This window comes from Aotus nancymaae, unplaced genomic scaffold (assembly GCF_030222135.1).
Source record: "Aotus nancymaae isolate 86718 unplaced genomic scaffold, 86718_ANA_hifiasm-v0.15.2.pri h1tg000012l, whole genome shotgun sequence".
NCBI classification, from domain to species: domain Eukaryota; kingdom Metazoa; phylum Chordata; class Mammalia; order Primates; family Aotidae; genus Aotus; species Aotus nancymaae.
This window is the reverse complement of record NW_026988423.1, coordinates 32,939,030-32,964,260: the sequence shown is the minus strand read 5'-3', so window position 1 is coordinate 32,964,260 and position 25,231 is coordinate 32,939,030. Positions and strand designations below refer to the sequence as shown.

The 25,231-nt window shown below is 42.9% G+C and overlaps 1 protein-coding gene across 4 annotated transcripts in view; it reads left to right on the top strand.

Moving 5' to 3' along the window:
• Nucleotides 1–25,231, top strand: part of ETS1 (ETS proto-oncogene 1, transcription factor) — a 126,665-nt gene that overhangs the window by 10,127 nt on the left and 91,307 nt on the right. For all 4 annotated transcript variants that reach the window (XM_064375577.1, XM_064375575.1, XM_012470128.3 and 1 more), the window contains exons 2-3: nucleotides 3,421–3,503; nucleotides 18,458–18,602. In XM_064375577.1, the coding sequence (XP_064231647.1) occupies nucleotides 3,435–3,503; nucleotides 18,458–18,602 (214 nt within the window). In that variant the 5' untranslated portion in view covers nucleotides 3,421–3,434. The remainder of the gene's footprint in view (nucleotides 1–3,420; nucleotides 3,504–18,457; nucleotides 18,603–25,231) is intronic.

Here is a 25,231-nt window from a genome sequence, read left to right as displayed (position 1 = left end):
GTTGCCAAGCATCCAAATCATTTTTGCGCCCAAAAAGGTCTCATGGATGCTTCTTGACTGGGGAGTCAATCTTCAAATGCTACAGTTGCTTTGTATTTGTGCAATGAACATGTGCAATGCTAAGAAAAAAAATTGGTGCAGCTGATGTTCAGTTGTCATGTGGGAGGGAATTCTCTTTTGACAAAAAGCCAGGAAAAAAAAAAAAGAGAGAGAGAAAAAGAAAAAACAAACGCTACTTAAAAAACCACCTAAGCACTTCTTTTACTTCTTCTGAGAAGGCTTACGTCTCTAGCAGCTGTTCTGTGTCACAATCTACAAGTGGAAAAAGGGTGGGTTCTTTTTTTCTTTCTCCAAAAAATAATAAAGCAGCAATCCATTTCTGTCCGAGAGTTATTTCCTGAAACAGAGCCCTTGAGAGCCCTGGCAGCTCCCTCTTGTCAGTTTCCTCTGTGGGCAAAGGGCTTTTCCCCAAGGGAAGTGTCATTCATACGGTCATAGTTTCAAGAATACAATCCAGCACAGAGTGCACCAGATGTTGGGCCATAGCTTTCCTCCCTCACTCTGTCAATGAGAAGAGAAAACATATTTCCACTGAACCCTTTTCCAGGAGTGTTGCTATGAGGGGGAGTTGTCTGGCCGGCAGACAGAAACTCTTGGTGTCTTTGAGGTGGGCTTCAGGATGTGGCTGCCAATTCCAAAAGTCCTTTCTTTTACAAATATGTAAGTAAAATAGGCATTTGAAAGGTGAAGGGCCTTTGCTGCTTGTGGGACTCTAAGGATGATTTATAGGGCCATGTGGTTACACCTTGGTCTGTGCAATCTTCCACAATTTCCAATTCCCTGCACCCAGCAGAACTGACTGCTTCCTATTTCTTTTTCCATATTGTTGGCCAACTACTCATTACATTATGCTACAGTAACATATGAGCTGATTGGTTCCATTGCCGGAAGACAGAGACCCTGTCTTTCTCAGCTTTTTCCTGAGTCTGATAGAATCTAAGTGCCGTGAGGTCAGGAATCTTTGTTTACTTGGGTAGTTTCAAGTGCCCAGGGCCATGCCTGGCATATGGTAGGTACATGGTGATTATTTAGCAAATGAATAAACAAGTCACTAACAAAGGAAGCCTACTACATGGTTGTTGGATGAATACGATCGTACTCCCTTGTCTGTGGTTTTGCTTTCCAAGGTTTCAATTACCCTCCGTCAACCAAGTTCTGAAAATAGGTGAGTACAGTACAGTAAGATATTTTGAAAGAGTGAGAGAGAAACCATATTCAATAACTTTTATCACAGTATATTGTTATAATTGTTCTATTCCTTTATTAGTTATTATTGTTAATCTCTTACTGTGTGTAATTTATAAATTAAACTTTATCATAGGTGTGTATGTATAGGAAAACACACAGTATGTATGGGGTTCTGTACTATCTGAGGTTTCAGGCCTCCACTGGAGGATTTTGGAACAAATCCTATTTGGCTAAGGGGAGACTACTGTAACTGAGGTCTGTGAAGACTCAGGAGATCCTTGGGGCTGTTTTTTTTTTTGGTAGAAATCAGACTGTGGAACGCGTGCTGAATCAGCATTCCCACATCACTGGGGGGAATTCCAAAAGGCATTCATTTCTAAAAGGTATTAGTTGCTCTGCAGGACCCCAGAGGGATGACTGACATTTCCCTAGGGAATTTGATTGTGGTTAAGCCATTGTCAGTATGACACAACTAATGTTGTTAACTTTTGTGTCTCATCCAAAGATCTCAAAGTAGATAAAAAACTGAAGTGGGATAGATGGTTTGATGATGATTCATCAGGACTTTAAAACTTTAAGAGTAAAAATGAAGAACACTTTGGTGGGAAAGGGGCCATGGAGCTCAGTGAGATGATCCTTACAGTGTATGGTCAGGACAGGCCTACCTAAACCATGTTACATGCATCTTACTCTTATGTTACGCTCAGTGCCTACTACAGAGTCTGACACATCATAGCTACTTACTGTTCTTGGAAACAAACACTGAATAATGGCCCCTGATGCAGATATTAACAATGTCCCTGGCCTAGGGTACTTTGACCCTTTCCTACTATTCAGCTTCACCACTGAAGAGCTCTTCCTGGGGGTGGTTTTGCTGTAGTGGAGATCCATTTCCTGAAAAACTAAAGGACAAAATTTTGATTAATATAGTCTAGCTATCCAGACCCTTAGTTAAATTTTAAAAATTAATGTTATTTTGACTGCATTCTACCTTTGGAAGAAAAAACATAATAAAGAGGCAAGGTTTTAGTTAAAAACACAAAGCATAGTTCTAGGATAAGTTATGTCTTTGGGAGGTTTGTAGCTTACATCCCTTAAACATATGATATTAGTAGCTTTGTGGCTGTAGCCCTTAGGCAGTATAGTTTTATATTACCAAGCCTATTTAACTATATCATTGAAACATTTAAATATATTTCATATGAAAGAAGGGCTCAAGATGATTAATCAAAACTGCAAATTGAACATAAGACATTTCTTAATACTCTATTTTTCTTGAAATATATAAATTGTTTTAAATGTTAATAAGAATTAAGGAAAAGGACAGACAAATACAAACTAGAAAGCAGTGAAGTTAAAATGTCACTTTCTAACAATAAGAATTTGGCCTCTGAGTGATATGCCTAGGAATTTAATCTCTAGAGCATTAAGAATGACTTTTTAAATGCATAGTATTAAGTTTATGAAAGTGTGTGATGCACTTTCGAAAGCATTTAGGTCAACAGAGATGTTAGAAATATAATGATGACCAGTAGCTAGCTGGAAAATCCCTTCAACCAGAAAATTGCTCAAGCATCCTAGTCACTCAGACTTCCAATGTAGAAAAGAGCTCTCAACAGGAGTTATTTAAAAGGCTTTCTCCTTTTCAATTTTTTTTTGCAGGGTTTCTCTCTGTTTATCTATGTCTTGGGGTACTGGGTGACATACCTCTTCAGGAGAGCTTTTTCCATCCTTCCTTTCTCCAATCCTTTCTTTGTTTATTTCTTTATCAATTAATTTATGCCCTAACTATGTATCGTATGCCTACTTATGTGCCGGGCCTGGTTGTGGGTGGAGGAGACACACAAGAATTGGTTCCTGCCCAGAAACCCTGCAAAAATGTGCCTCTTGTACACTGGTTTACTGCTTGTTGTCTGCAGTGCATAGACATGGTCTGTTATTCATGCTGCCTCCCAACCAGGAAACTGCTTCTGTCTGAGGACTGCTCTCACCAGTGCTGGGGGTTAGTCACTTTATCTTTCTGAATTTCCATTTCTTTCCCTGATATGCAAAGAAGTGAACTGGTTCGTTCCTAAGGAGACTCTTAGTTCTAAGGTTCATGCCCACTTTGTGGATTCTAGTCCACAAACCTGTGAGCATCCAGAGGCTCAGTGAATACCTTCTCTCACACAGGTGCTGAGAGCAGGATGAGCTACTTTGTGGATTCTGCTGGGAGCAGCCCCGTGCCTTACTCAGCGGCTCGTTCTGCAGTGGTGGTGAGTGGTGGCCCCTTCCCCACCCCTCTTGCCCACGCAGCCTTCTCCCCTCCTCCCCGTGCTTCCTGTATCCTGACATCCCATAGACAGAGAAGACAGGAACTTGAACTCCAAGGTTCAAATCAGCTTTGAATCTTTTGGAGAATCTCAATTGTAAGATTATCTATGATTTTATCAGCATATAAAATAAAACCAAATACTGATGGATTTGCTGAGGAAGTTAATAGCATATTTGAGTTTGAGAGAAATGACTCCCATATGATGACCATTTAAAGCTGTTGATTTTCACTGCCCAGTTTATTTGATAAAGATTTTTTACATGTTAACGTTCTTTATTCCAATTCATATTACAATTTCACTTATTTTTGGCCTCCAATGTAAAAAGCAAATAATGCAAGTTTTCTAATCATAGACTTTAAAAGTGAAAATGAAATATGACAATAAGTTTATGGAAAAATTTCATAAATCCTAGAATAAGAGAGGACAAAGCAACTTTAAAATAGGACTAGATAGAGTTTTTTGTCCATAGGTGAGAAGACCCTTGCCCAAACTATATGCTGATCAATAGAACAGCCTTGACAAATTTCTCAAAAAATGTATTGTGTTGGGATCTTACATTGTTGTCATTGATCAGTTCCAGTGTTAAAAGAAACTAATATCAGCAGCTGTGCCATTAATTATTTTTTCTAATTACGTTTTTATCCTAAGATAGCCATCATAAATGTTGAATTCTTTTACTTATAATGAAATATGGACAGATAAGTTTAATTAATTAATTTATTTATTTATTGAGACGAGTCTCCCTCTGTCATCCAGGCTGGAGTGCAGTGGTGTGATCTTGGCTCACTGCAAACTCCACCTTCCTGGTTCAAGTGGTTCTCCTGCCTCGGTCTTCCAAGTAGCTGGGATTACAGATGTGCACCACCATGCCTGGCTAATCTTTGTACTTTTTAGTAGAGAAGGGGTTTTACCATGTTTGCCAGGCTGGTCTGGAACTCCTGACCTCAAGTGATCTTTTTTGAGATGGAGTCTTGCTCTGTTGTCCAGGTTGGAGTGCAGTGGTGTGATCTCAGCTCACTGCAAACTCCACCTTCTGAGTTCAAGCAATTCTCCTGCCTCAGCCTCGGGAGTAGCTGGGATTACAGGCGCCCACCACCACGCCCAGCTAATTTTTTGTATTTTTAGTAGAGACGGGGGTTTCACCATGTTGGCCAGGCTGACCTCGAACTCCTGACCTCAGGTGACCCATCTGCCTCGGCCTCTCGAAGTGCTGGAATTATAGGCGTAAGCCACTAAGCCCGGCTGCAGATAAGTTTATTATATTGTTATTATTATTAACTTTTCCCAGTATACTTATGGGTCTGAATTAACACCAATAAACAAGAACTTACTTCTAACTTGTCTTTAACTATGTCTTGCCAGAGATTCTGTATAATTTTTAACGCTGGTGCGTTAACTATGACCTCTCACTGTAATTGCATATTAAAAGATCTGAATTGTTTGAAGTTCTTTTTTTAGCATTTAAAAAAAAAATCTCTCAGTAGTTATTCTATGTTCAATGGAAAATGACACATTTTAAGGATGATTGAGACATCTCTCTTCAGTAGCTGTTTGTATCACATTTTTCTTTTTAAAATGGCTTCTGTGTTCACGTAAACACTTCCCTATTACAAAAAATTACTATCGGAAAAAGGTTTAGACAATAATATACATCAGAAATATGTTTAAACTGCCCCCCCAACACCCCACTACATGACAAGTTCAGGCAAGAGGAGTCACTTGAGTTTGCTTAATAGATAGATTGCCAAAAAACTTGGGGTTTAAGATCATATCGAGACCTGAAGAAGCTGCCAGAGAAGGGCTTCTCCTCCTCTTCCTCACATAGAGGTCATCATTTAAGGTCAACACAAATGACATTAAATATTTCTTAAAGATGAGATTTGTTAAAATAAATAATGATACTGTGATTTCAAGGGAAATTTGTTATTGAGTTGAAAAAGAAGATTTAAAAGCCAGCCCATATTAATTCTATGTACAGTTATTCCTATGTACAAATTAAAACAGATTAATATCTTGGCTAAGAAATGCCATAGCTGGGCGTGGCAGCTCACGCCTGGAATCCCAGCACTTTGGGAGGATCGCTTGAGGTCAGGAGTTTGAGACTGGCCTGGCTAACATGATGAAACCCTGATTCTACTAAAAATACAAAAAAATTAGCTGGGTGTGGTGGTGGGTACCTGTAATCCCAGCTACTCAGGAGACTGAGGCATGAGAATCGCTTGGACCTGGGAGGTGGAGATTGCAGTGAGCCGAGATTGTGCCATTGCACACTCCATCCTGGATGACAAAGCGAGACTCCCTCTCGAAAAAAAAAAAGAAGGACGGAAGGAAGGAAGGAGAGAGAGATTTAGAGAGAGGGAGGGAGGAAGGGAGGAAGGAAGAGAGGAAGGAAGAGAAGAAAGAAAGAAAAAAGAAAGAAAAGAAAAGCCACACAAATAGGTACTTAGTTTAGACACTGAAATAAAAAGCCTATTATAAGTATAAAAGTAGCAGATATAATATAATTTTATCCTAGACAGAGTATCTCAAAATTGTAGGAGAATAAGAAAATCCCAAACCAAATAACTCTAAGTGCATAATTTCAGCTAAAGTCACCTCCATGCAGTTGAACACCCTGGATATTTTAAAATAAATTCTGAATGGTTTCCATTGGTTTCAAACCAAATAACCCATTTACTCCCACCCGTCATAGCCCTATCTGAAAAACATCAACATGTGAGAGCCTTTCTCTACAAAGTTAAAAGTTGTTTAGGTAAAAGCAGAAAGTTGCACAAAAGAGCTGCTGGATTATTGCTCTTGAGCTTTCACTCATAACTTCTCTCTAGGCCTCAGTTTCTCTGTCACTGAAACTATTTAGGCAATCTTTCAGAGCAAGCAAAAAAGCCCTTTAATTCTTTCACATACTATTTCTCTAACAAAAGTTAAGAAGTAAATAACACTTATTAGTAGAAACTCAAGTTCAATAAACCAACTCTAACCATAACCTCTAACTTTAGGCTGGGCTGTAATAAACAGAGAATCTGTAAATTGTCTACAAAATATAACCTTAGGACATTGGCACTAGAGACGCTAGCAAACAAGCCTCACATTCAGTTGCAATCTAAGATTCCCTGGAGGGGTAAGCACAGCTTCATTAACTTTCCTAGATAAGAAAGTCAAAGCCCCAGGCAACCAGTGTCTTCTCAGTTCTGTTGGAGCCTCCCTGTCTAGAGCTCAATCCAGGGTGCTTAATCCAATAATCCAAGTCCTCCTACCTGGTGCCCTAGTCTCTGATTTAGTTGTAGTAAATTGAGAGTGAAAAGAAAACCATGATAGCAGTGGGATTCTCAGCAGGGTGTGGTTTTGCCCCCCTGAGGGATATCTGGCAATGCCTGGAGATATGTCTAGTTGTTAAAATTTAGGGAGTGCTCCTGGCATCAGAGAGTAGAAGCCAGGGATGTAACTATCACATCCAGTAACACAAGATAGCCCCCTATGGCAAGCAATTATCCAGCTCCAAATTCTGAAAGTGCTGAGGTTGAGAAACCTGGTCTAGAGTAGCCACGGATGAAGCTTGAAGGTAGAATGGAATTATGTGTAAAGACCGCTCTAGGCAGGTCTTGGTTACTAGTAAATTAATTGCTTTAGAAAGGGAAATCTAACAAAAGAAAGAGAGACTATGTTCCTGCTCTGAGGGGCTCTTATTTTTCATGCTGCATTAGCTGACCAAGAAACAATTTTTTTTTTTTTTTGAGACAGTCTCACTCTGTTGCCCCAGCTGGAGTGCAGTGGCGCAATCTTGGCTCACTGCAACCTCTGCCTCCTGGGTTCAAGCAATTCTCATACCTCAGCCTCCTGAGTAGCTGGGATTACAGGTACCCACCACCACGCCCAACTAATTTTTTATTTTTTGTAGAGATGGGGTTTCACTATGTTGGTTGGGCTGGTCTTGAACTCTGACCTCGAGACCCGCCTGCCTTGGCCTCCCGAAGCCCTGGAATTATAGGCCTGAGCCACTGTGCCTGACCTGAAACAATCTTTTCTAAATTAGGATGTCAATATTTTCTAGCGCCTAAAGATTGCTAAGTCTCAGAGTCATTGCTTGTAAATTAGAGGTCACATTAACGTTATCTGGTCATTTGCTGTGGAAGAATGCTTAGAAATCAAGAGAGCCACAGTGGTTAAAATCCACACCACTCTCAGGTAATCACCGTTTTGCACAGAATTCACATTCTCTGCCTCAGGGTCAGTTTTTCAAAAGCAGGACTCATGTTTTCCCCATGTGCAAGGTCAGCCCTTCAGGAGACCATGATGAATGAGGGATGTCACAGTGGGGAGGTGGAGAAACACCACTTTGGGAAGTTGTCTGGCCATTGTGTGGGAGGGATGACCTTTCCAGGTACTTCTATGGGCTCTGTGTCAGGGACCCTTTCATCCACGGGAGGAAGCGCTCCTTCCTGTTATGCTGCCTCTGCAAGCCCAAGCCCGCTGTGAGCCTGGAAGTCCCTTGCAGGCCCAGTACTTCTGTCCTCTCATGCGTCATTCTCCCCTTCACAGCACTGTGCTGGCCCAGCTGAGAGTGGCAGGAATGAGCGGGCTGGGCTGCTCTCAATTTTGACTAAACATGGCTCAGCCTGGGCTGTCTCACCGGCAAGGAGGATGTACGGAAGAGTTCCTGGGGGATTAGTGACCCTTTGTCCATGCAGCTTTAGGAAACACCGTGGGCTGTTCAGAGGAAAGGAACTGCCCACTCACCTCCTCTCAGAGCCATAGACTTTGGGGGATAGAGCAACGTGCTCAGGCAAGAGTGGCCAACTGTGCTCGACCTCACAGAAGGCACCTATGACCCAGAGGCTAACTGCATATCCCCAAGTGCCAGAATTTTCTGTAGTAAGACTCTGGGCTTAGGGAACATCCCTTCTAATTTGAGGGTGACGTAGCTGCATTAAAAACTCGCCACTCTTAGCTGGGCGCGGTGGGTGGATTACCTGAGGTTAGGAGTTCAAGACCAGCCTGGCCAACATGATAAAACACCGTCTCTACTAAAAATACAAAAATTAGCCAGTCGTGGTGGCAGGCACCTGTAATCCGAGCTACTCAGGAGGCTGAGGTGGGAGAATCACTTGAATCTGGGAGGTGGAGGTTGCAGTGAGCCGAGATCATGCCACTGCACTTCAGACAGCAACAGAGTGAGACTCCGTCTCAAAAAAAAAAAAAAACCTCGCCACCTTTGACTTTCCCTAGATCAAATGTGTTTCTCTTTAAAACATGGTCTCTACATTTTTTGAATGAAAACAGGGGTTCACAAATTGCCCAACAAAGAGTACTGTTTTTTGACCTGTGAATTAATGCTATGAAAGCCTTCAAAGTTGTAGAAATGGGGTGGTATTTATGAGACACTTAATTTCTTTTGTTGTACAGAATAAAATATCATGAAACCAAGGATATTGCAGACATATGAGCACTGAATGAACAGGGTACTGGAAATATGTGAGTTCATGCTGGATGTTACCTTGGGAGGGACACCAGGGAGACTCAGTCATCGTCAACTCTGGGCATTGGCCTCCGTCCTTCCTGTGCAGTTCCAGTGGGACTTAGGTACCTGGGAGTCAGCTGAATCTCTAGTTGGTGCCAGCATAGAGGGTAGTCCTTCCATGAAGCTTAGCTAAGTGCATTGCCAAAAAAGAGCTCCAAATTAACTACGGCCCTCAGAACAGCTTCCTGTCACAGAGACTTTTGGGCAATCCCTCTTTTGTATATTTTCTTTCTTTCTTCCATAATTAATTAATAGACTGATTGATTGATACACAGAACTTTATTTCCACCTTCAGGCCCTCTGGTGAGGTAGAAGCAGACCCACCTTGCACTGTCTCTTTGACACCAGACATGAGATGGAGCCTTTACTCCTGGTTCAGGCAGCTGTGGAATGGGTCCTAGCCAAATTCTAGTGAAAAGCTCTTGGGCTTTAGAGTCAGAAAGACCTGGATTAAATTCTGTCTGGTACTCCTTAGCTATTTGATCTTGGGCCAGCTACTTCCCCCTTTGAACTTCAGTGTCTTCATCTGTAAAACAGGCATAGTATAAAGTACATGGAAGGTCATTGTGACAGTTTGGTGAGAACATGCTCGTCAAGCGCCTCCACAGAGATGACCTCCATCAGTTCCCTTTTTCCTTTAGTTACTATCTCATTTCTTTCTACTCAGGGACTTTTTGATTGTGTTAGATGGATACTGGGGCTGGGAAGGGGTGATGATTTCCACTTATCCATACAAGCGTGTTGCCAGAAGAAGATGGGGCTACTGGGGTGAAGATGGAGACATCTTCGTTGGGAAACCTCCTTGTTTCATCACTGCCCTGCATGAGAAACAGCTCCCTTGCCACCAGATCAAAGTTCTCTTGTCACAGCCTGTGGTTTACAACCCCATTGTGTAAACAGACCTGGTTCTCTTATCTTGAGTAATTGCAGTTTAATTGGGCCTCCTTGGATGCAGTTCCCTTCTTAGCCAGGGCTCTGGCTGTTCGCACACTCAATTCCAGCCCATAGGCCTCAGGACTTGAGCCATTGGATGTGTTCACAGAAGGGTCACTGTGCTGTCCCTGCACGTTTTGTGCAGTGGCTGTGCTTGCTACCATGAAGCTTGATGCAGACACCCTCTCCTTCTCTCTGGGAATCCTGGAGAGCAATGGTTAAATTTTTTGGGACTAGAGAAGTGGGAATCCACAAAAAGAAATGCAAAACCTAAGTGGGAATGAGACTGCTGAAACATAATGTTTAGGAAAATTATTTATACACATAACTCTTAGTGTTTATCATAGAAATTGAAGAAAAAAGAGAAATAGCATATATTTTTCCAGTGTCTTGGAATGTGAGGTTTCTCTAAGCTATGAGGTTCAATCAGCACAAGCTAGAGAATTTCAGAGTCAGACCACAATGTAAAGACTATCTCACAATATCAGGAAATTAAGATCCCAAGAGTTTAAATGAATTACTGAAGTTTCCTCAGGTATTTTGTATAGCACTCCTGTCTTGGTCCATTAGTGCTGCTATAACAAACTCCCTGAGACTGGGTAATTCCAAAAGAACAGAAATTTATTGCTCACAGTTCCGGACACTGGATGTCCTAGATCAAGGCTTTGGCAGGTGTCTGGTCAAAGTCCAGTCTCAGCATCCAAGATGGAGCCTTGCTGCTGCATCCTCTGGAGGGGATGCACGCTCTGTCCTCAATGGAGGAAGGGAGGGAAAGGGCCAAACCCATTCCATCAAGCCCTTTTAAAGGGCCCTAGTCCCATCCTTGAGGGCGTCACCCTGACAACTTACTCACCTCATAATGCCCCCACCTGTTAATACTATCCCATTGGTGTTTACATTTCAACATGTAAATTTGGGGGGATACATCCATAGCAACTCCTTACTAACACATTTATTTAATTAATTTTTTTTTTATATTTGGTGATATGTAAGAACTTATAATGTATTTTCATTCATGTATTTATGTGCCTTGTTTATGAAAAATTAGCTTTTCCTGATTCAGGAAAAAAACAAAACAAAACAACGAACTCCATTGTGTAGACTGCTGAGCAAATTGAAATTACTGGATAGTCTTCTGGCCATGGCAAGTTCTACCAACCTTGTCCATAATGAGGTTTTGAGTCGGCCTCAGCCTCCATCTCTATACCATAAGATGCCTAAAGCTGTCACCTGTGGTACCACTGGGCATCTGAAGGCTTCATGCTAATCGAGGGGCAACTTGAAACCTGCAGATCTAGAAGCTGACAAATAATACGTCTCTCACCTAAGACCTCTCAGTGAGACAGTGTCAACTGCAGGCCTCCAGGACTGTGGTCTCAAGTTCCACCCTCTCCCTGTCCTTCAGCCTGTTTCAGCGAGTGTTGGCTGTGAGTGGAGTTGTGGTGGTGGCCTCAGGCTGATATGAGTGGTAGGGCTGGTGTTGGCTGCATCCCCTCTGACTTTGTGTGCTGCCCCAGGGGGTCCCTAGGGAAGCTAAGCACAGCTTTGCATTAAGAGCGTAATAGACATCCCCTTTTCTACAGACCTCTTTGCTTCAGGTTTTTTTTCTGCAGAAACCTGCAGTGTGTCAGGCCTGCACTTTCACCAAAGCCCAAGCCCATTGCTCCTATTGTTTGAAAAAGAATTTCCTGGCCTTGAGTCTAAAATTAAATTGCCCTTTGAGAGTTTCCTATTTTGTCTGTTCCTGCTTCTCCTGATGGCTGCACTCCCTCACCAGCCTCAGGCTCCATCAGCAAACTCCGGAGAGCTGGGGAGTGATTCTGTTTGCCTCCTTCCCTTTTGCCTCTCAAGAGAGCAGGACAAATGTGCCCTCTGAACAGCTGTCCTTCAGAAACCACGCCCCTGCCCTTGTCCTTCAGAGGCCAAATACCCTCTGATCAAAACTATTCCACCCCAATCCCAAACAGCCTATCCGAAGAGTGGTTGGCAGGGTATGGAGGTGCTAGCTCACCAAGCGTCTTCTGAGGATGAGAAAGTCCAGACTTTATCAGAAGTGCGTGGAGTCACCTAAGGGTGAATGCGTGCAACCAGGTGGAAGGTTTTAAGTGGAGAAATGGCCTAGGTATTGCACACACTTTAATCAAGCACCTGCCAGGTGAGAGCCCCTATAACTGTTCAGTATCAAGGCTCTTCCTAAGCTTCAGTGTTCTCTGCTGAAATGTGGTGACAAAACTGCTGGAGCCGGGCTTCGAGGGAGAATGAAGACAAACGATATAAGGCCTTGCATGCATTTCAAGGGCATATTGTATGACACAGACTCACATTATGACTCCGGTAACTTTGGGCTCTGCAGGCTCGCCCACCGTGGTGTGGCTGTTTATCCAATGAAAGTTGTCAGTCGCAAGGTGAAGAGAAAGAATGTGGATGAATCAGCAAAAATGAAACAGAGTTGGCAAGGAACTTGGAGATCATGGAGGCCGACCTCCTTAGGAAGCAAATGTTCAGAGAGGTTAAGGAACAGCCCGGAGGTTACACAGCTCCTTAGATGTAGAGCAGGACTTGAACCCAGGCTGCTTGATTTTTAGTCTTGTGTCTTCCTGCTAAAGCGCCTGAGCATCTATGACATTCCTGGAAAAATAATACAAAATTATCTCCGTGGTGGCAGATCCCAGTGGCCATCCACCCAGTGTTGACTCAGCCTTGCTTCTGGATTTAAAACATTTTCAGAAAGCACCAGCATCTAGAAATATCTACAGCGTCTTACATGTTTATGGCCCTGTACTAAGGCTAAACCCTAGGATTCTGAAGGTAAGCAAGGAAAAGACAGATCTGCTCCCATGGAGTTTAGACTCCAAGTAACACATACAGAAGGTAAGCAACGAGGGAGTTACTGAGCACGTCGACGTTGAAGACGCTCTGCTAAAGACAGAATCTGACCGAAAAAATGGATCACACTCTCCACAGACACAGACTCCTCATGTTCATGATTTGCTGTTGTAAAAATATTCTCTTCTTCTTTTTTTTTTTTTTCCAATTTTTTGGGACTTTGGGGAGTGGAGACAGGGAAAGCTATGAGCAAAAGGAATGGCTTTAAGATGTGGCTGGCCGGAGGGGGCAGGTGAAGAGGCAGTTCCAGGGAGATGACTGTGGGCAGTGGAGGAGGGAATGGACTGGCAAAGTCCAAGTTCCTGACTTTGAAGCACTGGGAAATGGTGCTAGGGAAAGATCACAAACCAATGAGCTCCTCCTTGCAGGAATGGTGGAGGTGGTCAGCGCAGGTGGTAGTTGTAGGGCTGGCTCACCTCAGAGCAGAGCAGGGTCAAGGTGCGTCGATTGTCCCAGTAGTTTCCAGACTTCCAGGGCTTCGTTTCATTCCCAGAACTAGATGGGTGGAGCATTCAGGCTGTGGGCTTGTGTCCTCTGGTAGCCTCTTTCTAAGAGGACAGGGAGAGCCGTGCTGTTTCCTCTGCGGCTCACCACTGCGTGTGATGAGCAGGGCAGAGGTATACGTTTTCCGAAGATGCCCAGGGGGGCCCCTTGCTCCATGGCTGCCTGGGGACCACCCTTTTCTTAGTGGCCTCTTGTCCACCATCCCTGGTGCTTAAAGCTCTGCTCTTGGCTTCCATAACCCTGTACACGTCCCTGTTTTTCCTCCTATGTCAAGCAGTACTTTCTTGTGTTTTTTGCCCCCTTGCTTCTCCTCGTAACTGTCAGCAGCTTTACAGATCCACTTTTGATTCTTTCCCTTGTGGTTCTGAATGCCATTTTCTTGAGTCTGTGCTCTAACTCGACCCTTTTCACTGTTATTTCGAGCTTGACTCTTTCCTGTCTTCTCCCATCATGCATTCACCTTAGGGACCCTCCACCAAGTTGCCATCATTCCATCTGAACTCAGCCAAAGGCGACATTGTCTTCCACTCTCCTTATTTATGTCCCATAGAGTCACCATTTTCACTATGTAAACATAAGCAATCTAAGTGGCATCTAGGATTTCTCTCTCTTCATCTCCTATGACCAATCAGTCATAAAATCATGTCGATTTTTCCTTTAAAACCCATCTACTATTTCTCATTCCCTCTTTGCCTCAACACCAATGGCTCAACTCTTTCTTCAGAACTGGACTACAATGAGGTGAGTGAGGCACTCATATGGGGTGCCCCCAAACTCAGTAATCAAGTTGAATAATATCTTAATGTAGTATCTTTTACAAATCAGAATTAATGTAAAAATTATTATGAAAAATACCAAAGTTTTAAATAAAGTCAGGATCAGTAGTACTGATTTTTCCCAATATGGCTCGGCAAGGCTCTGCTCCTGTCTTGGGTCAGCCTCCTCACCTTCTTGCCTTGCCTTATTTGTCCTACTCAGCACCATCAAATGAATCTTTCTTGAAGGCGTTGCTTCACCATGTCCCAGGCCCCTAGCACTGCCTCTAGTGGCTCTCTCCTGAGGTCAGATTCCCGCTTGGCATGCATGCCTCTCTACACTGTGGTCTTACCCTGCCCTCAGGCTTGAAGTTTTACTACTTAACCTCCACTCCCACCACCCTCATTGCCCAAGGGCATACTTTTCCCTCATGCTTGTCACCTCCAAACAACAGTGTTTTTGTTTGTTTGTTTTGAGACTGAGTGTCGCTCTGTTGCCAGGCTGGAGTCCAGTGGCTCCATCTTGGCTCATTGCAACCTCCGCCCTCCTGGGTTCAAGCGATTCTCCTGCCTCAGCCTCCTAAGTAGCTGGGACTACAGGCACGCGCCTGTATTTTTGTATTTTTAGTAGGGATGGGGTTTCATCATGTTGGCCAGGATGGTCTCGATCTCTTGACCTCATGATCTGCCCACCTCGACCTCCCAAAGTGCTGGGATTACAGGTGTGAGCCACCGTGCCCGGCCACCACACAGTCTTTATCTTTGCATAACACCTCTCTGAATCTTTCTTATTGCTCCTTACATAGCTGTACATGTTCTCTTCTACCTTTGGGTGGATTATCTCCCTTTTCTTTTGCTCACATGGCCCTTCATCAAATATTTTAGTGCAAATCTTACTCAATCTTTCAGTTATTACCTTAATCTGCTTCCTCTAGGAAGCCTTCCCTGCTTCTCTTCCTCTCCCTCTATACATTGATACTTAATTCTGTCACATCCCTTGCTGTACTTTCCTGTTTACTTGTCTGTATGCTCCTAAGGCCATGGTTTATTTGTTGCTCATATTGTATTCTTAGCATCTAACATAATATTGGTTATAGACTAGGTGCACCAAATATATTAGTCCATGAATGCACGTTGCCATAATTCATTGAGTACCTATTATGGAACAGTAACGGCCATTCTTGAGCAATTTGTACATCAGCCATGCAAGCTGCATATTGTGCATGTAGCAGAAAAGACAATCTGAAATCAGATAGACTTGGGTTGGAATTCTGTCTCTATTATTTTATTAGCTGTGTGGCCTTGGGAAATTTACTTGACCTCTTAAAACCTCAGTTTGGTCTTCTGTAAAAAGAAGATGAAGATAGCAATCTTGCAAAATTGTTGTGAGGCTTAAAAGGGACCATCTCTGCGGGGTGTGGTGGCTCATGCCTGTATTCCCAGCACTTTGGGAGGCCGAGGCGGGCTGATCACTTGAGGTCAGGAGTTCGAGACCAGCTTGGCCAACATGGTGAAACCCCGACTCTATTAAAAATACAAAAATTAGCCAAGCGTGGTGGCACAAGCCTGTAATCCCAGGTTCTTGGGAGGCTGAGGCAGGAGAATCGCTTGATCCTGGGAGGCAGAGGTTGCAGTGAACTGAAATTGTGCCTCTGCACTCCAACCTGGGTGACAGAGTTAGACTGTATATCAAAAAAAAAAAAAAAAGAGGGGACCATCTCTGATATTCAGTGTGCCAGGGGCACTGAGCAGGTGTGTGATGTTTGTTATGTTTTTTTGGCAATCACCTGTGGGATGGATGAGTGAGAACCTGTTAGATGGTTTTCTTAAACCTGTGGTGGAGATGGGGAGTGTGGCTTGCATCTTGTTGACTCATTTCCATTTGTAGCCAGGAAAGGAAGACGCCAATGAAGAGACTCAATAAGCAGGGACCTGCTTTGTGTGGTGGCCTTTTCAAGCAGTAGGGTGGCGGCTGGGCTGCCCAGATTTCTGATCTGTTAGTAACTTGCTTTTTTTCTCCTCAACTGAGGCAGTTTCGTAATGAATTGGAATTGGTGATGTGGTTCTCTTGAGTAAAAATATCATTTTCATACTCTATGAAATAGTTATTAAGTCAGTTCATGAAATGTCTAATAAACAGACAGGTGTCTAGATAACAAAACCACGAAAGACTTCTCAGGAACATCCCCTAGCAAAGATTCTAGTGGTTAATGGTAGGTTTTGTACATTATTGCCTTCTCATTCTTAAAAATAGGATCCTGTGGCTCCACTGAGGACAGCTACAGAGGAACTATGCCTTAAAAATGTACAGAGGGTTTCGTTTATAAAATGAAAAAACAAACAAACTATCCTTGTTGACCAAGAGCCCAGTTGTGGGCAGGAGAAACTCCAGGAAAAAAAAAAAAAAAAAAAAAAAACCATGTCGAATCCAGCTGATTCTGTGCACAGCTATTACTCAAAGGTTGTTAGCTGACCTACAATATGGCTACCTTGTTATCACCCAGGTGTGAAGCCACATCATCTTGTACCCTACATACTTACTGAATATCTGCCTTCCCACTGTCCTCTGCACATTATACCCAGATCATTTTTCTTCAGCCCTTCTTTACCAGTTACACCTTTCCTTCAAGTGGCTTTTCTTTAGCATAGAAAACCCAAACTTTTAAATCCAAATTCAAGTTCTTAGATTCCCACCACCCTAGTAAGACCTGTAACAAACTATCTACCAGCTTAGAAGAACCAACTCATACTACCTACTACCATTTTGCAAGGATCTTTTGTTTTTGGCTAACCGTGCATGCTGTCCCAGAAGAAGACAGATATGGGTAACTTAAGAGTTCTTGATAGCATTTAGAATCAAAATTCCCTCACTCAAGACCCTATTCCTACAACTCTGTTGCTTGATATTGCATTTTGAAAAAGGCTCTAAAGGAATATGAAAAGATGAGGATCTATATCGAGAGCACAAGGCTTGATTTATAAGACTAGAAAGTGTGTTTTGAGTGGATTCAGTTTCGAAGTATTAAGGTGCAGGGACCATAAGAGAGTAATAAGAAAAAAAGAAAGTTGAGGATGGGCAAGTGTAGATTAGACACATAGTCTCTGGAAATCTTCTTTCCATGAATTTGCTGCTTTTCCTTTTGTGAAAAGTAGTTTTTAACCTATGTGCCCATTTCTAGGAATGTTAAGGATTTCTTAAATTAAAATAATGCCTACCTTATATTGAAGACCAGACCTCATATACTTATCACATGCATTTCATACAATATATAATATCATTAAATGCAATTTTACATTTTATTTTACTTTATGTATAATTTTCTTATACATTATTTCATTCAATCCTCCTACCTCATGAGGTAAGTATTACTACATCCATTTTATTTTTAGAGGTAGGGTCTTGCTGTGTTGCCCTGACTGTGTGGCTGACCTCAAATTCTTGGGCTCAAGTGATCCTCTTGCCTCAGCCTCCCGAGTAGCTAGAACTATATGTACATGTTTCTAGTTTCTATTATTTTCATTTTACAATTGCATGAACTGAGGTTTAGATTAAGGAGCAGGCCCAGGCTCCATATTGTAAGTGGTGGAGCTGGGATTTGAATTATGTATACCTGACTTCAAAGGCTAGGGTTATAAACACGGCAAAACGTGACTTTCCACATAGCACATTTGTCTTCCTTAGAGAGTACCATGTGGATCGGGATCGTATATTTTATGGAGTTCATAAAACTACTAAGAGGGTGGCACAAGTCCCTGAAAACCGGGGGAAATGGACAATTCCTTCCTAGCAACCAATGTCTTTAAAACCTGTACACACTGATTAACCAAAAAATGATGTGAATTTTATTACATAGGTCTGTTTTTTTTCCTTTAGCATTTATCATTTACTAGTTGTATGGTAGTGGAGTAAGCCTTGTAAGAATAGCCTTTCATGATGTTTTTATAGAGTAAGATATCATTAAAAATATGAGTGTATAAATTCAAGATGGTCAGTATTCCACCCTGCTGTTAACCATGGGTTCTTATTTGAAGGTCAGCAAAGTAGTCCTCAAAAACTAGAAGAAATAGAGGAAGATAAATGCATAAGTAGTCTAAGTCAGAAATTCTTTTCATTCCCTGCATCTTTATTGGGCGGGGGGGTAGATAAGAGAGGAAAACAATAGTTGGTTGTATTCTGTCATCCTCTATAGATGATTCCTACTTACATGTGATTGGATGAAGTGAAGTCATAGCTCCTTTAGGACTAAACAACAGAGATTTTCCTCCTAATATATTTTCTTCTATTTTTTTTCTGGTCATAGAGGCAAGGACCTAGCAACATTTGTGAAGATCCTCGAATGACCTGTGGTTTCCAGTCCAATTATCACCAGCAAAGACCTTGCTACCCCTTTTGGGATGAAATGGCAACTCAGGAAGTTCCTACTGGTCTCGAACACTGTGTCTCAGGTAGGAACATAAAAAAAAGCTGGGATTAAGGGTAGAGTTGAAGGCAAATGGAAATCTGATGAGGGCTGCATTCTTTCAAATAACAGCTGCCATGGCTTATGTGGGTATGGATGCTATTGTTCTTGAATGGAAAGTCCCAGGCCTTCTCCATCATTTTTGGGTTATTTTATTCCCTGACAGGAAAACTAAACTCTAGGAATGGGCCCAAGAAAGGTTGCTTTAGGTCTCCACCTTGCAAATAGTTCTGCTTGCCCTGCATTTCCTGACACCCGTTTTGGCTGTTGTCAGAGAGCCTAGAAGTTCTGCAGGCACAGAGTCTGAGCTGGATAAACAGAGATATGTGAATTGCTTGGCCTTCTTACAGAACATACTTTCTTTCCATCTTCAACTGTTTCCATTGTTCCCTGCCTCTCTGCCCATGTCCACCTGGATCCCGCTTCTTTTTCTTCTGTCCCTCTCCCTTCTCTCCTTCACTTGCTGGTGGCAGTGCTGCCCTCTGGTGAGTGGGAGTCAAGCTCCTCCAGAGAGCTCTCAAATCAATGGATCTACGTTCTCAGGGACCTCGGGAGTCTAAAGTCCTTATCTCCATGCCGTTTTCAGGAGTCACTCCGTTTCTCACAAATTGCATTAGTCCTTGGTTTACTAGCTAGTGGTTTTTCTTTTTTAAAATAAAAAATATTAAATTTGAATTTGGGAATTCTGAAATGATCAATTCAGATATTAAGTTCACTTTTACATGAGATCATGTTATGATAATATATTTGAATATCATATGGCCAGTCAAAATCTGTGTTTTCTCCCAGGATGAATTGTTGGCATAAAAATGTAATTTCTCTCACATGTTGGGAAATTGCAATTCTGGGGAGTTACCTGGGCATGGCATGGCAGGGAGATTCACTAACTTGAAGGCTACTTTTTGGTTCAGTCTTCTTTTACTCCACAAAATTCTTTGGTCAACTACTTTTATAACAGTGGAGAAATAAATTAAATATTTGCTTTGTTGTCCATGCTTTATTGCTCATCAGGAATAAACAGACACAGGGCAAGATGCTGCGGCACTCCATGGGCTGTGTGTATGGTGGGTAAGGAGGCATGGGGAGTAGCTTTCCATTTGCCTGGTTGCTCTCTAAGGCAGAATGAAATCAATTCATATGTCCCATGTTCCCTTCACTCAATAGTCATTGATGTTTGAGGCTTTCTTTGGCATTGCCCTGGGTTGTAGACATAATAATATTTATGCTGTCACTTTCTGCTTGTTATCTCAGTTCCTCTAAGCATAAATACAAATTTCTCAGCTACCTATCCATTTCACAAGGGAGCTGGGAGGATTTTGTACCTGTTCACAGGTTGGACTTAAGGACTTAAAATTTGAGGACATGAGAAAAGTGATCCTTTTAAAATTCTAAACAAAATAGATTTTGTTTGTATAAGCAAAAGGTCAAAATGGTTGTGTTTATATTTGTATAATTCTTGAATCCTATTAATGCCACTAGGCTTAAGTCTTAGATCTCCCAACGCAACTGAGGTTAAAGCTGCCTTGCTTTAACGCTTTCAGCTCTGGATGGTCCCTGCTTGCCACAAGTTACATCTTATTAATGGCTGAGGCCATCTCTACTTGCCCATAGCCTGAAGATCAGAATGTCTCTGCTTCAATAGCAAATAGACATGGTTCTCCTTTTTCTTTTTCTTTTTTTTTTTTTTTTTTTTGAGAAGGAGTTTTGCTCTTGTTATCCAGGCTGGAGCACAGTGGCGCAATCTCGGCTCACTGCAACCTCCGCCTCCTGGGTTCAGGCAATTCTCCTGCCTCAGCCTCCTGAGTAGCTGGGATTACAGGCACGCACCACCATGCCCAGCTAATCTTTTGTATTTTTAGTAGAGACGGGGTTTCACCTTGTTGACCAGGATGGTCTCGATCTCTTGACCTCGTGATCCACCCGCCTCGGCCTCCCAAAGTGCTGGGATTACAGGCGTGAGCCACCGCGCCCGGCCGACTCTCCTTTTTCTTAACTGAGCTCAAAGTACATAAACTCCCAAGTGAGCTGATTTTTCATGCTACTCTTTGTCAAGTTTCTCAAAGGCAATGACATTTTTATTTCAGAGCCAATGAGACAGTGTCTGGGAAGCATATGAAGAACAGCTTTAAAATGCAAGGACTTACAGCAGGATAATATTGTCTTCTTCTCATAGTTTATATTTGCAAAAAGGAAGCTGGAATCATCCCTACTTTTGATAGGTTGAGAAGATTGGGGCACATTATATCCATTCCTAGAATGACCTGGGTTGCCATCAACTGTAGCTCAGAGACGGTACACAGCTTCCATCGGGGTGTGGCCCCTACCAGTTGGGGGCAATCTCTTCACAAATGTGATGGTTGTAGTTCCCACTGTCCTAGACTCTCTCTGATGGAAACGTCTGGCAAGAACCCTGAGCTTTTCTAGCCCCTCCTTTAGCTTTTGAGCTTCCCAGACGAAGGAGTTGGAGGGATTATTTCTGGGCTGTGGTCCAGCTCTCCTCAGTGATGGGTGTTGTTTGGACGGGGATCGTGGGGTTATAGGGAAGGGAGATGAAGACATAGACCAACCAATGATTTCTCCAGCTGTGGCACATTTCCTTGGAGATGTGTTGAATATAAAGAAAGAGAAAAAATACTCGACATTTTTTTTCATCTTCTTTTATCCTATTTATAACTTCAGTTTCCTTCCCGTCCTCCGTCTCATGGCTACTGCCCACCCCTGCTCCCCCGTCACGTTCGTGCTCTCAGAAGGGATGAATGAACTTCTTTTCCAAGGACTACACATCTGTCAGTGCAGAGAATACCGATAGGAGGGGCTATCAAAGAGCAAGTAGGCCTTTTCAGAATGTTGTTTCTATTCATGAAGGGGCAGAGGCTGAGGAGGAGGAGGAGAAGGAGGAGAGTGGCGGGAGGGTGGAAGGGAGCGGGGAGAGAGAATCAAGCAGAGAGAAAGTATGAATGAGGGGGAAAGCCTTACCAGGTGAGCAGGAGAGAATTCTCAGGCACCAAGGCCTGTCGGGAATCGATTGGATAAAATAGATGATAAAGTGGGTGTGGTGGGAGAAAGAAGACATGTGTGAAAATGATGCACAGAAAATGAAGGTGGATATTAGTAGTGTGGTGGAGAATAATGGGAAAAGAAAATGAACGATGAATGAGAAGGGGAAAAGAAGTGAGGAGCCCAGAAAAAAGAAAAGGCAAGAAGGGGAGGGGAAGATGACATGAAAGAGAAAAATAGATGAATCTGAGGACATTAGCTATACAGCTAAAAAGGGAAGCCACATTTGCATGCAATTGCCTGTGCAGCTGTACATTTCTTCATAACAATCTTGTAGTCATCATTTTCTTTCATTTCTACCTCCTCCTACTGTCGGCCTGTTTCCCCCTCCTCCCTATCAGCCTGGAGCCATTAGCGAGAGCCAATGGGGCTCAGTGCTGGTGTTCTGCATGAATGAATGGGCCCTTTCTGTCTCAGCTTCTCGTCATCCTTCTGTTAGGGAACCTTGTGAATCAATGGAGCCTCTTACACTAGACACGGCTGAAATGTCTGTTACTGTTTATAGTCTGACTGGAGTGGAGACACTGACCCTGCCTCCTCTCTGTTCCCTTCCTCTGTTCTGTCCCTCAACCTCAGCCCTTTCTCTCCAACCATCCTAACAAGAATCATTTTTACATTTCAGTCTCTTGTTCTCTGTCTTTAAGAGCTCACTGACATTTTACCATCATCAACTGTCATGACTAGTTCCTACCCACAGTCCTGTTGGATACAGCAGGGTAATGGCAGTGAGCCTCATAGTGGTGCCCAGACCTTACTGAAGTCAGACACTGCCTGTTTTCCAAAACCGACATCGGAGAGACCCCACTGAGCACCCAGAACACAAGACCTCAGTCCATTCAATCAATGCCAGCGGTTCATATTTGATTTCAGCCTCACAATTATGATGCTCATGAATGGTCGTAGTCTGTATCAGAAAATACGATGCTTACTTGGCATTCTTTCAACGTGTTATAGTATCAAATTATTTTTCATTTCAAGGATGGATTTGTCTGGAATCAGCCAGACTTAACAGATGTGAGGTTGTGAGCAAGCACACTTTTGCAAATTACTTGCTTAGGGCTGGGAAGCAGCCTGGAGCTATAGAACATAGGAAACGCAGCTTAATTTTGTGAGACAGAACCTATAGTCTCAGTACCATAGTCCTTGATTTGAGAAACAAGACAATACTTTTTCTTCTTGTAGAATGCAGTTTGCTATGTCTTTGGTCACTGAACACAGTAAAACCTTCACTGAACCACATTCATAGCCTCTCTGCCACTTCCCATTCTTCATGAGAAAGGGTGTTTATTTAGTGTAGTAGGAAAGAACCGAGACTCTGGACCCAGGTAACTTGTGTTTGCATCAGCTCTTCCTAACGGTGTGACCTTAGACAACTTAATCTTTGTACCCAGTTTCCGCATCTATACCAATGATTCTCCAAGCATGGTCCTCAGATCAGCAGCATCACTCTCATCTGAGAACTTGTTAGAAATGCAAAATCTTGAGCCGTACCCAAGACTTATTGAAGCAGGAACTCCCAGAGTACATCAGAATCACTTTAGGGCTTGTTAAGACACTGGTTATGGGGTTCTACTCCCAGGGTTTCTGATTCAGTGAGTCTAGGTTAAGGCTCAAAAATTTGCATTTCTAACAAGTCCTCAGGTGCTGCTGATGCTGCTGGGCTGGAGATCACACTTTGAGAACCACTAAGTTCATATGTGTAAAGCATAAAGCAGTGCTGTCACTTAGCAAGCCTGATATGAATATTTGCTATTATGACTCATTGTCCCAAAGCACATTTTGGGAGTCCAAAACTGGGTTTAATTGAGTCAGAGAGTGACCAACTGATTGGTTGAACACATTTGGTGACCAGTGCCACGCCCAGGATACTGAGAAGATATATGGAACAAGGGAAGAGTCAGTTCTCCTTTAAAGCAACTTTTATGCAAGTGTGTATGTGAGTGTACATTTACATGCTAGAACAAATGATTTCCATATGAAATATTATACTTATTTATGACATAAAGTTTGGCAGTGCTGATGTGTGGCTTTGGATCTCACTAAAATCTCTAAAACAAATTTACTAACAAAATGGTGGAACTAAAGAACGTCTTTCCCAAATAAACTTTGGAAGTTCAAGTGGGAGATAGTCTGAAAGGCTGAGTTCATAGTCTCTCCTGGGGCTTTCTCAGACAGCCGAGCGGCTGGGAGAGATCAAACCTGGGCCAGTGTTTGGAAAGTGCTATCCACAACCAGGTGGGACATCTCAGCAGGAAACACAGATGCCTCCAATTTGGCTTTTAAGTGTTGAGAATGCTGAAGGAGTGCCAGAGAGACTTGTTAAATGGAGACTCACCTTGCTCTGAAATGTTTATTCTCTTAGCAGGTCTGTGGTTTTACAGAATGGTGTTTCAGACTCTATCATCTGCTGCACCCCATCTTCTTTCCTTATTCAGGGTGTGTTTTTCTTTTCTAGAGGACCTGTGTCAGTTTCTTTTTTCTTCAGAACAGTTCTGATCCTGTGAGCGTGTTTTAGGGATGTTGTAACATTGGACGATTACAATATTGGACTAATGCTGTCCCTGAATTCCTCTCAGAGGAAACTTGTAGGGAGTCCAGGTGAAATGAATTAGAAACACAACTGGGACACTCCAGTCTCAGGATTTTATTTAATTTTTTCAATTTTTCAGCTCAATGGGGAACTGTCTGCACTAATGCACAACTGTTCTCTAGCACAAGACTAGGGAATTAATCTGTCTTTAAATAAAGTCCAAATATTTAGGGAGATGGGGAAATGTGGACCTTCTTGGATTCTGCCTGGATGGCTGTGCTGTTTGGGAGGAGCAAGCTGTAACCCTATCTTAGGTTCCAGCCTTTCATAGAAGGCAGAGGTTGGGGCCTCACTGCCCTGACCAGCTACTCCCAGGGAACAGCACTGAGAGAAGCCTGATGCAGGAACAGCCTTGCCACATATCCTCATCCCATCTCTGAGAGGGCCAGAGGTTGGAAAGAGGAAGAAAAGCAAGGCCAGCCTAGCCCAAGGAGTCCACTAGGGAGAGTCCACATGCGTAATGAATCCTGCACACTCGCTCTGTCAGTTTGCTCATCTGATACTGAGGTTCTGCAAATGCCTGACCCTATTCTCCTTAAGTGGAGGGCACGCCTCTGATCAGCTGTGGACTGAAATTGCTCCTGCTTCCTACATGGCCTCTTTCTTTCTCCTCCCACCACCTGCTGCCTTGGTGGCTTTTGAGCTGGTTCTATTTCATATTCAGATTACAAGGACTGTTGGTATACATTTTGAGTCTAACTGAAGAGTGTTAAGTCTAAGGAGAGGGTTTGGCCTGGTCTTGTGGGAAGAGCCGGCCCATGCCTTGGGATCCCATGAGCACTGCCTGGTACAGGTGCTCGGCTTTGGCTAAGTCCACTGAGCTTCCCAACCCTCACCTTTCACAGGTGAAATACACTCTTTCCAAAGAGTTCTTGTGTCCACCGCATGAGGGTAATACACTTAAAAGACCACGGCCTATCTCGACCAATAAATAAACGATGCTTTTCTTCTTTTTCCTTTTGGCATGT